Genomic DNA, 16,627 nt, shown 5'->3' with positions numbered 1-16,627 from the left:
AAGGCAGAAACAAAGAAATAAAGCAGCTACAGAATAAATCCTCCCAGTACCTCTGAATGGACAATGTGCTTTAGCAGTGACTGAGGGCTCCTTTGAAACCAACAATAAAAGCATCTTTTCTGTCGAGGAGCACAAGGCTCACGGGGGCAAGAGACTTTAATGACACCATTATCTTCCAGGCAATTAGGACTCGCTGGCACAATCCAGGATTGGTACAGGCACTGTTCTGATTGCACTGCAATGGCTTAGTGAAATGTAGACCGCTGAGACTTAGCAACATCATAAATTGCTTTTAATCTCAAACCACCATGGATCAAAATGTACTAACACAGACATAATCAGAATTCACAGGCATATTTTCTCTTTTAAAAACATATGCCCAGGAACAGAGGTCTCCCCTCCTCCCACCCGCTCCCCACGTACCCGGGCTGTGTAATGCTGAGCCTCCTGCTTCTCTCTAGCACGCTTGCAAAAACGGGTCTGAGCCTGCCAGCTGTGTGTATGTTTGTTGTCCGTTGTGGATTATATTTTAATGACATACCCTAAGCCTCTTATGCTCGAACAAATGTGCATTTAACTGTCTGTGCATTTGTGCCGGTTTGTAAGGTAGAGGGTCAGCCAGCTTATCCCGCGGCTTCTCTGTGAGGGCACTGTCCAAGAATTTTAATGGAGCTTTCAAAAGCCTCCCGTTATGCAAGGTGCCTTAATGGAGAGTCTGCCTGCCTCCAAAAGTTCCCTCTTGTTGCTAGACACAATGAAAGGCAAACCATAATCTCTGCAGAGAGTGCCCAGATTTTTTCATGTCACAGCGTGTAGCTGGGCTGCAAAGCATGGCTCCCTCTGCTCCCCTGCCACAACCAGGGGGATTCATTTCATTAGTTTGGAAAGCTATTTCAGAGGGAAAGGAGGTTATGTAGGTCATCAATTCATCCCTGCTGCCTTGAAAAAAAGAATTCATTATGAAATTTCACTTTAATTAATGCAATGCACCGGCTAGTAATAGTATTTCATCAGGACATCTGGTAAAAGCACATTAGCTACAGTTTAATGTTAAGACATAATTGAACAGGACTCCTGTTGGAGCTTGGTTTTTGCAATATGTTTCACTTCTGCTTCTCCTGAAAGCTGCCAAATGAAGGAATTGTGGGATTCCAATCAGAAGGTGATGGAGCCTGATCCAAAGCCTGTTTGGCATAACAGAAAGGCTCCAGTTAACATGCACAGGCTCTAAGGTAGGTCTTTAAGGAAGAAACCCAACATCGATCCTCTATTTACATACCAGGCACTACTGGTACCACCACTAATCTATAATCCTGAATATAAACTAACAGCCTTGGTGTTTTATTCCAGTTATGCCTGAAAGGCCATGGTCTTTATAAACCACTTTCTTTTGGCTTAACTTAGAACCTTTTCATGTTCTAATTTTATCTCTGCATAATTGTTTGTTTTAATACTTATTTGATTATCTGCCCAAATTAATGTCAGTGCAGCAGCTTTTCAAACAGCCGTATTAAATATTCACATCCAAATGGGATTTCTTTCTGCCCTTTGTTTTACAGTGATCTGAAGTATAAATGTGAACTCTCAAAAGATTTTAGTTATTCAGCAAGTACTAGGTCATGATTATTTAAGTCTATCTAACAGGCTAAAGAGTCTTTGGAAGATTAATATATTTAGAAGAAGTTTGTGAATTGTTTGAAATCTGTTTGATTTGAGGCTGCTGTCTCCACTTCTCCTTTTCTGTTTTTTTTTGGGTGTTTGAATAGCCAGTAACAGTAATAAAAAACATCCACCACTAGTGCAAGTCCAGACTGTAGTTTCCCTTTTACACTCTCCTCCCTTCAGCATTTTTTTAACCATTGTTTCTGGGGCAGTTTTACTCCCAGCCCTCACTGAGAAGGGCACAAAGACTAAGGCGTTAGAGAAGATTTTTCTGCTGTTTAGTTGTTATTTTGGTTGTTTTCTGCACCAATAGGCAAGAGAGGGGGGCAGGAGAGATCTGGAAAAGCGTAGTATGTCCTTATTTAAAACCTCAGTGCATTCCCAGCAGTCCTGCTGCCAGCACCTACCCTGCACACACATGAAAGGATCCTGGGGGTGTGTTGACCTCCCTGGTCACGCCAGATGCTGTACAGCAGGCTGTGCCCAAAGGACTCTGTGCCACCCGCCCTGTCTGTGTTTGCTGCTGGACATTGTTACAAAGGGCAGGTGGGACTGAAGGAGATTGCTGGGATAAGGCCACTCCACACGGCAGGTAAGGCCATCTCTCACCACAGATGCTCTCCTGGGTCTCATCTGTATATTAAACAGCTAATTCTGATACCACCTGAAAACACAGACAAATTATTCCTTCCCTCAGCTAGTCAATGCAGATAATTCATTTCTTGGGAACAGCCTAATTGCCCCAAACAGGTGCTAAGACCCCCTTAATGATACAAGAGTGCAGCAGACACAAACCCAAACCCACGCCATCAAACTCATGACACCTACCTCTCTCCAGGGAGCAGCACCAGCTCTGTCCCACCTTTACAGAGCCTGTGGTAAAAGGTTGTTGCAGAGAAGAGGCAGCTGGGCAGTAGCAAGATGCTGTGCTGTAGCCAGACTGGCTTTCCAGCAATTTGGCAATGCTACAAGTCCCAAACTGGTCAAAGTAAGAGAAAATCCAACTAAGACTATTACTAGGGCTGAATAAGCCTGCAGTTTGGTGTTAGTTGGCTATAAAACATAAAAAACATATAGGCAGCTTTTCTCCCTGTACCGCTGGTCAGCTGATGCTAGTTGTCTCAAGAAGCAGTAGTAGTTTATTCCACACAGGCATCAGTGCCATTATTTACATGGCCAGGTCTGAAGGTCCTCTGGATGCTGAGAGGAACAGCCCCACTGGCATTAGATAGTGTCATTTCTTTGTTGTTGCCTTAGGACAACATTGCCAAAGGACCTGTCATTGTAAAAATAAGTATTAGCCTCTGCCTCTTCGAAACTTAAAAAAGCAAGTGGGCTAGCTGTGGGCTCACATGGCTTACACTTGGTGCTCATAGGTTTGTTTTCCTCAGGCAGCCCGTCACTGATCCAGTCACTAGTTTTGAAGGCTCCATGGGACAGTGAGGATTCAGGCCTTTGTTCTGTAAGAAAAACAAAGGCAGTCATGTAAATAAGTCCAAAGACATTTTACAAAGAGTATTTTTTTTCCCCTAAGTAAAGTAGAACTTGTGACCTTTTCCATTTTCAGTTTATCTCTATGATGTGATAAGCTGAATCCTAAATTAGGAAGGAGATAGATTGTTTAGGGAAAAAAATCAATTGAAAATACTGAGAAAATGCCACTTCTGGAAGCAGCCTATATCTAGTAGGTATTTACAGTTTTTGTCAGGGACTGAACCTCTCAGATAGCTGGCCTAAGACCTCTTCTTTTTGCATTTAATATTTATCTTCATCTAAGTCTATGCTCATTATAGTTTCACAGCTCAAAGCAAATTGATCACAAGTCCCGCAGTGCTTGGTGTTCGGCCATCTCACCAGCTTCAGCTCTTTCTTTCTCTACTTTCAAATGTCTGTGCTTCTGTTTCTGCAGCCTGTGGAACAAGATCTGCCATCTATGAGTGTCCTAAGTGCAAGTGGTTGGATTGTTTCATGAATGCTTTAAGATCCTGAAATGAAAAATCATTAGTTCTACTTCTCTATTATTATGATAGCAGGCGTCAAGTGAATTTTCCCAGAACAATTGTGGAAAACTGTGCTAAAGTAAAACCAACAAAAACCTATCAGAGTGCCACCTCTGCCTTTAAGTGTTTTATGCTGGTGGTGTGACTGCTTTTCTTTCCCCATCTCTCACTGCACCTCCTCTTCCCCACAAAGCACCTTCTGCCAAAGGCTGCCCAGACACCCCCATCACCACACTAACCCTGCTGGCCAAAGGGTGCTGGAGGACACAAAGAGACTTCACCAAGCCGAGCAAAAAACACGTGGGAATGAAACTCTGTGACCAGCTATGTGGGAAACTCAATGCCACTGTCGGCTCACATCCCAGGGACTGTTGTTTGAAACCTGCTTCTTATTATAGAGCTTGCAGAAAAGAACCCCCTGCCCCATAAGCATGTGCCTACACCTTTAAGTGGGTTCCCAGTGCCAGGGATCCTGCTTTAAGGGAATTTGGGCTATTGAGTTGCAAAGAGGCATGCCTGATATTGGTCTAGGTCTGGGCTGGTTAGGCTTGACTACTGTAGTTGAGTGGAGCTGTTGTCACAGAAGCCACGTGATGTCTGTGGCAGCCCAAGGACCAGCTCGTGACTTGTTCAGCTGGGCTGACTTCTCAGAAGAGATTGTCTTAATCACAGGCTGTACAATGCCTCTTGCCAGACTTGGAGAGGATTTGGCTTTATAGAACAGGGTCCCAATTCACAAAGCTCCTTCCTCCTCCTCTTGCTCCTGCTCTTATTGACCAAATCCAGGATTTTCCCTGAGTCCCTCCTCTTTGGTGCCTGGACCTGACCATATGCCCAGTCTGAGCTCTCAGACAATGTTGTACATGCCCTGGTCTTCAGGAGAGAGACTTGGGGGGAGGCGGGAAACCAGAGAAGTAGTAATGCCTGCGGCAAGTCAGACTGCTGTATTTGTCTTGTTGTCGGTGCCCAGGATTTGGCAAAGGGATCCCTCAAAAGGGATCCCTCAGTTCAAAAGAAATAGAAAAGCTGTCCCAGAACTGCCAGGATTAGGGAATTTTGTCTGTCTGTACTCCACATTCAGTACTGCTGAACATCCCCATCACTGTCGTTAGCACTAACCCTTGCACTCACAGACCTGGCAGGTCTCGTGTACTGTGTGAGTCTTCCTTCCCTGGCACCCTCCCTTTGGCACAGCAGTGACACAGTACCTGCACATTTCTCCTGCCTCGGGAGGTTTTGACCTGCTGGCCACTTATATGTGACTTCTTGGAGCTGGAGAGAAGCACCAGTTATTTGCCACAATGGTGGGAAACCCCCCAAACCAGAGCCTACCTCTGTGCTGCAATATCTTGTGTCTCTCCATCGTGGGATCCAGCACACACAGAGTCATCTAGTTCTCTGCTCTGTTCTGATGCAAGCAAGTCCCATGTCATCCCAGAAACTGTCTGTGAGATCATCTATGAAATATTTATTCCCATTGCATGCAAGAGAAAAGGAAGCAAAAAGCCTGCATAATATTGATGGAATCCCTGATAGCCAAATATTAAATTATTTACAGTCTAATTGTGCAAGTGATACTCAGGAGATCGCTTAGGCTGCAAGATGCAATTAATACATTTTGCGAAATTGGTGACTTCTACTTCAGACTTTTTGATGCATCAGTGAGCCTCTAAAACACAAGTGACATCACTTTGGAGGAGAACAACTAGGATATCCACAGACACTGGAAATACCCACAGACTTTTCTCTGAGCACTGCTGTGAAATAGGAAAGGGCTCTCAAAGCACCTGTGAGCTGCCTGAAGGCACATGTCCGGAGCCAATTCAGATGCTCAGGTGAATCTGGCCTGGCTCATGGCTGTTGCTTCAGAAGGGCACTCCTATAATTCTTGTGTTACAGCTGAAACTCCCAGGCAAATGCCCTGGATACTCTCAGATGGCATTAAATACATACATGCAAGACACAGAATTTAGCCTGTGTGACTGCTGTCCCCAGCAGATCTTCCAATGCAGGGAGCAGTGACTAAGAATGGCAACACTCTCCATGCTGCAGCATCCTTCCTCTTCTTTTTACTGTCATGTTTGCTGTGTAGCTTTAATGCAGTCCTTAATGCTTGCACTAGAAGTCCTCCTTTCTGCCCAGCCTACAGCAGATAGAGTACATTGACCACTGAACCCCAGCTCACAGAAGGTGGATTTCCAGACACAGAGCTCTTCTGTCCATTCCAAGGTATACAGTTGTCACAGGGGTTTGGCTATTTCTCTAATGCCAAACTGCTCTCAAGCCCTCCCTCTCCCTCCTTAATAAATATGTATCTAAACCCTGGAGTAAACTGCAAGTTGTGTCTCTCAAAACTCTCTTATCTTCTGTATTCCTCTTTATATTCTACTCTTAGCAGAGCTTTGAGGGGATAGCCTCCTTACCAAGCACTTCAGTAGCACTTAGGACCATCCCTTGAAATCACTGGAGCTGAACAAGGCTCTGGGCAGTCTGTTTTGGCCTAAGGATGGTAACAAGCCAAAAGAAAAAATCTGAACTAGCATTACAAAGCTGTCCTCTCTGTGCCTAATAATGCTCATTTCCTCTTGAGACGAGACACACCATGTATGTCTAAACCCCTCAGCCTGTCCTAATTTGCAAACTCTAGTACAGCTGTAGGTTAAAAGAGCCATCCAAAATTAATCATGACAGATTAAGGAACCGAGCAACATAAGGCAATGGCCTCTTGTTAAACTGAAACATCTGATCCAAACCAAGCAATTTCAGCCCCTCGTTAAAGTCTTGCTTCTCTAGTCCACCATCTACAATGTTTTGCTGCTGAGCACCATCATCTGAACATGGTTTACTCAGATGTACCCAGGCTATCACAGAGCAGCTTTGCCGGTGACAGCACTGGCCTGGGCTGAGACAGCCAAAAAGCAGGTTTGTAGGTGGCTGCCACCTGCAGGCCTGCTCAGGTGTGGGGAGGTTGTTTGTTTTTGCTGTTATCAGGCTTTTGTGCCATTTAGAGTTGGCTGGCAGAGGAATAATTAAACTCTGCTCATGCCAGAGGAAAATTTATGTATTCCAACCAGGTACTTTTCCTTCTTTTCCTTTCCACCCCCTTTACCTTTAAACACGAGACAAAGGTAGCCAGACAAGCAGATGGACTTTGCTTGTACGATAAATGTCATGCACCTCAAAAGCTGGTAAAAAAACAAGCCAGTGGCTCCTTTATAGGCAGAAAGACTTGAGGGAGGAAACAGCAATATGATTTACCTGAAGGCAGTGGTACACCTGTGATGTGCTCCCAGACTGGGGAGGTGATGACACCTTTGCAAAGCCAAAACTTACATAGCTTAATATTTTTTTATTGTTGTTCTACAAGTATTATTCAATGTCTAAAATGGAAAAAGGAGGTTATTTGGTTATTAAATGACAATAAATCTGCAAAGTTTTACCCCTCTTCTCTTTTCATTTTGTTTGAAAGTGTATCCTGAAAACAAGGTAAGGCTATGGCCAGCTCCACCTTGTCAATTCCTACTTAACCAAAGAGAAACTACATTGCTCTGAGACAAGGGAATGCAGACTTACCCAGGGGCTGAAGATGACATTAGGTCACTTGGACCATCAGGTCCTTGGAAATGTGCCCCACGTGCACCCTTACAGGATCCTTCTCCAGACTCTGACTACAGCAAAAATGTTGCTATCCACTGGATGCTCCATAGAAAAATATAAGTCACACACCAGCACAGTTGGCGCTCTCTGTAGCGTAAATGCCACCAATCAGTGTCTCACCACCCAGGTCTCGAGGTGCTGTGCATAGCAGAGAAGGTGCTCTTGGATTCCTAACAGCCCTGAACATGAAAGGGTGAGTTAGGTGGCAGTAGGCTTTGTATACCTTGCTATTTTCAGCTCCCTAAGATTGTTAGAGATGCAATCCCTGTTGGAAAACACTCCCTGCTATAAACAAGCTGATGAACATAGAAGAAAATGGGCATGCTTTCCCCGTTTGCCACTATTCCATATTCAGCTGTTAATCTGCTCCTTTCCCCTCCTCCTCTCCTCTGTTATTCTGCAATAGCTGTTAGTTGCTAAAGAAAATGAAGAAACAATTAAGAAGCTTCAGAAAAAGATAATTTCTCTCATGCAGGGCTGAGTACGCAGCAGATATGACTCAAGAGACACACATGCTGTTTTCAGGCAAGTATTCCCAAGGGTTTAGATAAAAATAATAAGGATGAGGGGTTTCAGCAGAAATCAAGTTATTTTTAAGTGGAAGGGCTCTAGGGCGATATTAAAAGGGCTCCCTGAAAATGCCACCGTCTTCTTGCGTGTGGGATTCCATGGCACAAGTTGTGTATAATTAAAACTATTAAGCCAGCAGTCAGGCTAGACAGGGATTCTGACAGGAAAGTTGTTACAGGGGTCACAGCAAAATGCGTTGGTTGCAAAGATCAGACTCCTCCTGATTTACTAGAGGTCTTCACGGCAGAACAACTGAGATACCTACAGACAGATCTTTCTCCAGAAGACAGTGGCAAGTCTCAAGGACCAGAATTTGAACCAGGTGGTTTTGGTCGCCACAGTTCAGCCAACACTGGGAGAAACGCTGCGATGGTTGGGAGCCATATCTCGACTGACACAGCATGCTGCAGCTTTACTAAGTGTATGGTCTACATCCAACCTAGGAGTCCATGAGAGACACATCTTTCCAATATCCCTCTCCTTAATCCACCCGCAGCGTCTGTCATCACACAAACTGAGACAGAGGCAGCGGAGCCAGCATTACAGTAAGCAGCCTGCTGAGCCAGCCGCAGGCATTTGCCATCTTCTGGCTGTGATCAAGACTGGACAAATTAGGAAAAGTGTCCATTAGCCTCATTCACCTGAAAAATGCCAACTCGCATTTTAAAAACTGGCCTGGCAAAGGGTCAAGAAATGAAATCTGGTGGCAAATAGACAAGTCTGTGATGATCCACCATCTTGAATGGATCTTCAATATCCAATACCAGGATTTTCTGTGCTCAGACGCATAAATCTCAGGCATTCATACTCTGCCAATATTTTAAGTCATGCCCACAAAGTGTATTTGAATAGGATTCAAGCTGATGAAAAGCAAGTTGCTACTTTTAAAGAGGCCTGGTGACCATGTGAATGCAGCTGATGGCTTCAATCCAGCAGATGACATTCCATTAAATTAAAGACAAATTTGCCACCGCCATTCTTAGTGCCAGGAAAGGTGTGAAAGAACACGTGGCCCCTCCAGGATGTGCACAGCCATATTTCTGGTGCCACAGATGGCAGTTTGAATGGCTGCAGGTTTTTTGCCTTTCCTTTTCATAAGGCATACTTAGCCTTTGCTGTTTTCAGGGAGACATTTTAGATATAGTAAGCTTATGAAGAGACACATCCCACTTGAATCATTTTCAAAACACCTCTTCTTTTCAAGTCACCAGCTCTCAGAGAAGGAGGGAAAAGAAGAAACGCTGAGCCAAAGCCCATAAGCAGATTTTTTTCCTCTGTGTGTGAGATGAGCCTGGGAAAAGCAAAACAATTCATCTACCCAAGAGTGGCTTTGTAGGGAAAGGTTAAGGAATAATAAACAGGGATTTAGATCGCACCAGTTTACATGCATTTATGAGGGAGAAATTCAACACCCAGATAACAAATTCAGTTCAGGTTTTACTTCCTCTCTCCCTTCCTCTCCCCCCCCCCGCCTTAAAGATGACATACCCTTCCATTTGTAAATTACTTTAATTTAAATACTTCCAGGTTAACAAAGCACCTTAAGTTTGACATGTCCCAAGTTACAAAACAGAAACAAAACCTCTTGACAAAGGGTAAGAAAAAAAAATATAATCCGAGCCCAAACCTCCTTTCCTAAGCTGGAGTTTATGGTCTGTGAGCTGGCAGCCCTCCAGAGTCTGACACAATGTCTGGAGCACCCAGAGCAGCTGGAATTAATTTTCTTCCTCCAAATCTATGCACTTTCATATGAAGTCGTGTTTTGGCACTGCCGCCCAAGAGAGAGTTCAGTGCAAAAAATCTAACCCCGGCCATTGTTTCTTTGCAACCGAACACTCACTGAGCAAAAAAACGAGAAAGAAGAAGAGGACAAAAAAAAATTAGAGAAAGAAAAGCCCTTTCCCTTCCCCCACACGTACACAGATGACTGTACCAAACAGGGGGGCTATTCATGGCTGTTCAGAAATGGGTCACAAGGAGAAATGTTTTGCAGATAAAACCAACACTTTTTTTTTCTTTTTTTTTTCTTCTTCCTTTTTTTTTTTTTTTTTTTTTTAATAAACATCATGGAGGCCCCTGGAAGGCGCTGGGGATGTTCGACAGTCGAGGTCCTGCTGATTCCTTCCGCCTCCCATTCGTGCAGCTCCCACACTGGCCCTGAGGTGCAGCCCCCTCGGGGGGATGTCCGAACCCTCCGAGCTGCCTCCTCTAAGTCTGAACTGCAGTAGGGACCCCGAGGGGGTGATGGGGCCGCGCTGGCACCACACTGCTGCTCCTCGCCTGGGCTGGCGGTGGGTCAAGGGGGGAGGAGGGAGGTGTCCAAGGCACTCACAGGGTGTCCCGTCACAAAATCACACACTGGAGTTTGTGGGAGCCCGTGGCTCTGTCCCCTCGCCATTTGGTCTTCTTCTTCTTCTTCTGGCTTTTCTCTGGGATCTGTTGCCTGTTTTGGGAGATAGAGAGGAAAATAAGCAGGTGAGACATAAGGGTAGACTGCAGAACAGCACCTTGGTGTGCACAAGGATATTTGTGTATATATCTCCATATACCCTTCCACCACTGCATGGCTTTTCTTGCCACACAGCTGACAACCACCTGCATCTCCTTAAGGAAGGAGGAAAGAGCCGCAAGCAAAAATTAAGGCTAATGGCAGGGATGTATGTCCTGCCAGGGCAATATGCCTCCAATTGCACTGGGTGAACTGCTGCCTCCTCCCCTGCTATGAGAAACAGGGATGCTCTAAGCAATGCAACGTCACCCATCACACTGCTGCTAGTGCTCAGTAGTTAGCATGAGAGATATGAGAGAGATACAGAGAAAGAACATTTTTTGGAAAGATGTTCTTTCAGCTGGCATTGCCCTTGGCCAGATGTACTGCTGAGGACTTGGTTATGGAGAGGGGCTAAAAATAATACAGAAAAAAAAAAGTTTGCTGCCAAAGGGGCTCTGGTCTCCCCTGGAAGTTGTGAAGAGCACCTCAGCACAGAGAATGAGCTGACCCCAGAAAGATGTCCTGGCTGTCTGAACTCACAGTCACCATAAACATGCAGCTGAGAGCCCTCCTGCACTACGGCACAGCATTGCCTAAATGCCTGTTTGCAACTGTATCTGACTGTAGCAGCCACTCAGCCAGCCCAGTGGTGCAAATTCAACAGAATTGTTTGTGGCTCAAACACCTGATAGGCAGCCTGTAGACTTAGATCTTGTTGCAAGATAAAACATACAAACACTAGCAGCTTCTGTAGATTCAAACCTGAGAGTCTGAATAGTTCAAAACCAGCCTGGCTGTGATGTAATATGACAGGCATTAAACCTAGTGTTCATACCAAGTTATCCAGACCAGGATGACACACAGCTGGGGCACAAATCACTATGGCTTTAACTGGTGTTTTTCTTACAGCCGCAGCTTCCAGATTCTTGCAACCATCTGAAAAAGTCAGCTTTGGCTAATAAGATTTTTTTTTTCAGTGAATATGAAGGCTGGAGGCATGAAAAAACCTAAAACCTTAAAGCTCAAAACTAGAAAGATGAAATTAAAAAAATTCTTTAAAGTGAATGTGGATTAACACTAAGCGACCACAAGCTGTTCACACTGTTTCAGAGATCCAGAAAACCACATACTGTGCCCACTCAAGGTTTCTGCTGTGACAGTCTCTGTGCATGCACTGCATAAAAGGGGCATCAGGAAATTGAAAAGATCTATTGGGTGGACTCAATAACCCCACTCCTTTCTGGATTACTTCCAGACAACAGTTTCTTGCATGAAGCTAAATAAACCAAGCCGAGTACAAAGAGCACAAACAGTGCCAGCCTTGAACGAGCATCCTCACCCTGAGAACTCAGAGGGACTCTGAGGAGGCCTTTCATTTGCAAAGCACTCCAGGAATGACACAGTTATTGGGGTACTGAAATTTACATTTTATTTGGAAAAGCTGACTTAAAAAACAGAAAAGCAATACTTGATGGGTGATGCTATCCTATAATGTCCAAAGACCAAGTGAAGCTGTTTAGTGGCCAGTGACCAGCCAGATCACACAACATCTCCCTGCTTCCTGATTTAACCCAAGTTTCAGCTCTTGTGAACATCTCTGGTGTCCTTGATGTCACGGGGGTTTTTACCTGGTTGGCAATGACTTTCATGGTGGCTACTCAGGAAACTGAGGTATACCACCTATTTTTGAGATTATGGAGTACATTTTCAGCGTTTAAATTTAGTGATGCCTCATTAAAATTCTCCTTTCAGCCTGCCTGAAGTTGTGTTAGGGAGAGAAAGCAAACAGAGCCTTCCCATCTTATTTTGGCTATGTTTTTCTTTCCTGCAGAGCAGAATAGATGGTGGGTAAGAGTTTGCTGCAACACAAAAGTAATATCTAGCCAGCTAATGCTGAGCTACAGAACAGTTGGGAAAGAGCTTGGGACATTTCCAACTCAGTTCTCCAAAGACTTTCTGCCCCCTGCTTTTGAGACATGTGGGAAGAGTGGGCAGTACCATCTGCTTTTGATGGAGGCTGACTTGAGGCTGTGCTAGGATATTCACAAGTACAGATATGCTGTGAATAAATGCCTTGTGGTTTAACTGCCGAGTGAGGCACTTTGACTGCACGGCAGGGAGGAGCATGATTTCAGCTCAGCACCCTCCCAAAACATGAAAAATGAAGGTCCAGAAAATCTGCCAGACAACTGGTGCCAGAAAAACAAATCTTCTCAAAGAGAATTGAGGTTATCAGTCAAGAGAGATGCTGAGATGTGCATGCAGCTCTTTTCCTGCAGGGAACCGGGATTTTGGAAGGCAGCCCCTCCCTGCTGGCAGCCGGAGCAGGGGTTCGCCCAGAGAGCGGGCGTTTGCCAAAACGAGCAAAGGCAGCTCATGACAAAACTGGGAACAAACCTCTGCAGTCTGAGGAGGAAACCTGTGGCTTAGCCATTAGGTCATGCTGTTTCTTATACAAAGCGGCTTAATTTTTTCCATTTAGTGAGCAGAAAATGTTCGAAGTCACCTACAACATTAGAATTTTGTAGATTTTTTTGCAAGTCCTTTTTAACCTCTGGCAATAGGAGACCCTCAGAGGACAAAAGTATGAAAACCCAAATTACTGGTCCAGAGCTTTCAACACCAGCCCTTTACAGCTCATCATTAGAGTAGGTTTTGCACTGTTTGTTGAATAATATATTTTCATTATGGCCACAGCTAGTTCCTCATGTGCCTGGCACTGATGTCCTGCAAGGGTAACTAAGTACTTGTAACATACCTATGCAGATACAGGACAAGAAAGTTAATAAACCCCAGAAATCTTCCACTGCAAGCAAACCTAGCCGCCGCTCCCCATTAGCTCTCTGAGCCAGGACTCTTGCACATCCCATCCATGAGCAGTAACCAAGTGAAGAGTTTGCAGCTTACCTTATTACTCTCACGAGATCATGGAAGGCCTTGTCAACGTTCAGAGGTGGGTCCTTGGCACTAGTTTCTATATAGGGAATCTGGAGGAGAGGAGAGTGTCATGAAAGAGATTAGTAACAGCCTACATGTTGGTAGCAAACCCGTTTCAAAATGAAAGGCCTAAAGGCTGAAGAAATTGGGTCCCTAAGAGACCAGGGAAATACAGGTAAACAGAATGTTGCCATGACACCACTATCAACACCTTCATGCTTGCAGCAAGGTCAGGGAGCACTTACAAAAGGTCTGGAATAAGCACCAGGCAAACTAGCTGCTATCAGAGCTCTGGGTTTGGGGAACAATAATCAGAAACTTCATGTCGTCAGATGTTCTCTCCCCCTTAGCTGTGCTTGCAGACATGAAAATAGCCGAAGGTTGTTGAAAGACCAGCACTTGCCAAAAATTCTTGCTTGCCACATTTTATTAGGACTACTGCATGAATATTTCATGACTACAATTCCCCTCCAGTGTAAAATGATCTTCCCCTTCAAAGTCTGACAGCCAGATGGGGCCTCCTAGAGTGCTTGTCCAGCACACTGGCAGATTTATAAAACTGCCTCTGATAAGGTATTTTCATGCCTGGTCTTTTCCAAAGTGTGCATGTACAGATGGATGCAACATGCTGTGCTTCACTTTAGGTGTCCTGGCTCCTACAGAAGCCAGCTTCCTTGGGGAGGGGAAGGAGTGAACCTGCCCTGCCAAACTGCCATCGTGGCTCGTTCAGAAACAACACACAGCTTGCCGTTTAGGCACAGCAAGCTGCCAAGAGGTCCCAGGCTTGTTTGCCTTTAACCTTTCCATTCTGTTCCTCCTAAGGGAGTTGTTGTCTCCCTCTGGGTATTCAGGGCTGCTGGCATTTAGAGGTGATTAGTGGAGCAGCATGCGATCTACACCCATCTAAGACCAATTTCTCAGGCTAAACTAACAGCATGAATAATGCAGAGCTAAGATAGCAGGCCAGATTTATACAGGCTTAACAACCCTGTAACTTCATTATCTTTAACAAGCTCACTTCCTACAGACACCTGGGTATATCTCGTAAATGCCCGACTCTGCCTTTTCACTCCAGGAGAGTGCACTTTCTTCCCTCATTCTGAACATTTCATGTTCTTCACTGCTTGCAGACACCTTGTACATGTGGCTTTGTGATGGCCACAGCTTTGCTACAGCCTAGTGCACAGCAGAGTTTCTTGTTTCAGTGATGAACTGGCCCTACTGAAAAGAAACTGCATAGCTGCTACTTTGTAGTAGTCGAAAATGCAATTGCAAATGTTTAATTGTAAGCTTTAATTCAGCTCCAAATGAGCACAGATTTCAATTCTGAATGTCTGTAATAAGACTTACAGTAACCCATTAAATAATCCCACAAACTTACATTATGTTTTGTTGCCATTTCTCTTCCCTGTTCTCTTGTAATTTTCCGTAAATGCATTAGATCAACTTTGTTTGCCACCAAAATCATTGGAAAGGACTCTCTGGAAAAAAAAAAAAATCAAACCCATCACCCAATTATTAGCTGGCTACAATAAAAAATGCCGAGCATAAGTTTCACTTTCTGATGCTGACATCATCTAATATTTTCAGCTACAGACATACCACACGTGTGTAAAGAAACAACGAAAAACCCCCAGACTGTGCTATACATATGTTCATATTGTAAAAATTTACTTAACAAGTTGCATGCATGAACACATTCATTGTTATTTCTAGGGACTTCGGGAACTTATTGTCACCATTTTTGCAATGCCTGATAACAGCTAAGGTGAAAAAAGATCTACAGAATTAGTCAGGAAATTGAGACATTGAGACAGATCTCGGACAGGAGACCGGGACTCTTTTGTAACATTTAAGGCATCTCAGTAACTGCATATCTTGGCAGCTGCTCATCATTGCAAGATATTGAGAGATGATGGAAGAACTGGAGTCCTGGTCATCCACTGTGGGGGGAGGAAAAGATAGACTCTGGAAAGTGGTGCTTAGAGTAGCATCAAATGGGGAAGAAAATGACTGGGAGCAAAAAGATGCCCATTAGCTGTTACCCCAAGGCAAACTGAAAGACTGGCAGTGGTAGGTCAAAGGAGGTTGGAGGGAACCAAAGAGAATTGCCAAGTTTCCAAAGCTATTACCTACCATCTCCTGTTTCTAATTCCAGAAAAAAATACCAAAACCTCTCTAATAATACTGAGTATTTCTCTAACTTTACCAGACATGTAAGTGACTGTCTGCAGCCACCACCTGAGAAGAGATCCATCTATCCATAGCATGTCCTGTGCAAGGCTCCCCCCCTGCAGAAATCTCCACAGCTCCAGTGACAAACAGAACAAAGGCAGCTCATGCCATGGGAGGTGCTGGCAGTGCCTCTCTCTCCTCCAGCTTCATGACACAGAGCAAGGAACCTTTTAGGGCAGGGCCTTTTAGCCACTGCTGGGAGGGAGGAGGTCCCTTCTGATCACCGACAGTTACTGCAGTATTGTTTTATATTTAACTTTAAACCCTCTTAAATGATCCTGGTGTTCTCTGCTGTAACAGAGCTGATTTTATTGGGGTAAGGAGCAGCTGGGCACATTCATTTCTGCATAAAACACTTCCCTGAGTAACTCTGGATTTTCAAACAGCATTTCTGGGTCATTTTTCATCTAGATGATAAGGGCTCCATCTTCCCTCTGGCATGTTGCCCCATTGCTCTGGCTGGAAAAATACAGTACTGCACTCTGCATTTTAACTGAGTCTTAGAGTTATTCATTCTGATAATGTGACTGTGATTTAATGTTAATACCTGAGTACTAACAAATCTTTACTCTGATCATTCTGGAGCAAAACACTTGCTTGTCTGGATTATTTGATTCCTTTTTGGCTTGCAGCACATTGATTAGAAAGGGATTACGTATGGAAAGTATCTCATTTTTCTTGTTTACATCAGGCATAAAACTCTATGGGGACTTTGTTCCCTATTGTAAGCTGTACAATTGCTAGTTGGACAAAGCTGCTATAGTCGGAAATTTTACTATAATGAAAGTTGTGGAAAGAAAGGGGAGGCAGGCTTTGAACAGCTCTGCTAACACAGCAGCCTGCAATTCTTTTGGATTTTAAGTTGCCAAAACTGCCTGCTAGCTTGAAAACCGGGGTGTCTCTCTGCTCCCAGGTACCTGTGGGTTTGGCAGGACAGTTTTTAACTCATGCTGCTCCCATTGCTGCAATTTTCTGACTGAGCTCAGGTTTTGGATGAAGCATTAATAAGCTCCTCATGCTCTGCACTTCAGCGGCGCTGAGCAGGGAAACTCAAACAACCTCACCAGCCTGTTTC

At 44.4% G+C, this 16,627-nt stretch overlaps 2 protein-coding genes across 2 annotated transcripts in view; both read right to left on the bottom strand.

The window, feature by feature from the left end:
* The window catches only part of TMEM177 (transmembrane protein 177), a 41,852-nt gene extending 36,791 nt beyond the window's left edge, over nt 1-5,061 (bottom strand). Inside the window, exons 1-2 of the mRNA XM_039381569.1 lie at nt 4,995-5,061; nt 2,491-3,122 (exon numbers count right to left, since the gene is read on the bottom strand). The gene's annotated coding sequence lies outside the window, so the exon portion shown is untranslated. The remainder of the gene's footprint in view (nt 1-2,490; nt 3,123-4,994) is intronic.
* Nucleotides 5,062-9,379: 4,318 nt separating this feature from the next.
* The window catches only part of MRAS (muscle RAS oncogene homolog), a 38,720-nt gene continuing 31,472 nt past the window's right edge, over nt 9,380-16,627 (bottom strand). The window contains 3 exon segments of the mRNA XM_027725637.2: nt 9,380-10,332; nt 13,288-13,367; nt 14,699-14,798. Of these exon segments, the coding sequence (XP_027581438.1) occupies nt 10,233-10,332; nt 13,288-13,367; nt 14,699-14,798 (280 nt within the window). The 3' untranslated portion in view covers nt 9,380-10,232.

The sequence above is a fragment of the Pipra filicauda genome, unplaced genomic scaffold (genome assembly GCF_003945595.2).
Source record: "Pipra filicauda isolate LSUMZ 115617 unplaced genomic scaffold, ASM394559v2 scaffold10_size6260569_pilon, whole genome shotgun sequence".
In the NCBI taxonomy this organism is placed as follows: domain Eukaryota; kingdom Metazoa; phylum Chordata; class Aves; order Passeriformes; family Pipridae; genus Pipra; species Pipra filicauda.
This window is presented reverse-complemented; position numbering and strand designations above follow the sequence as displayed.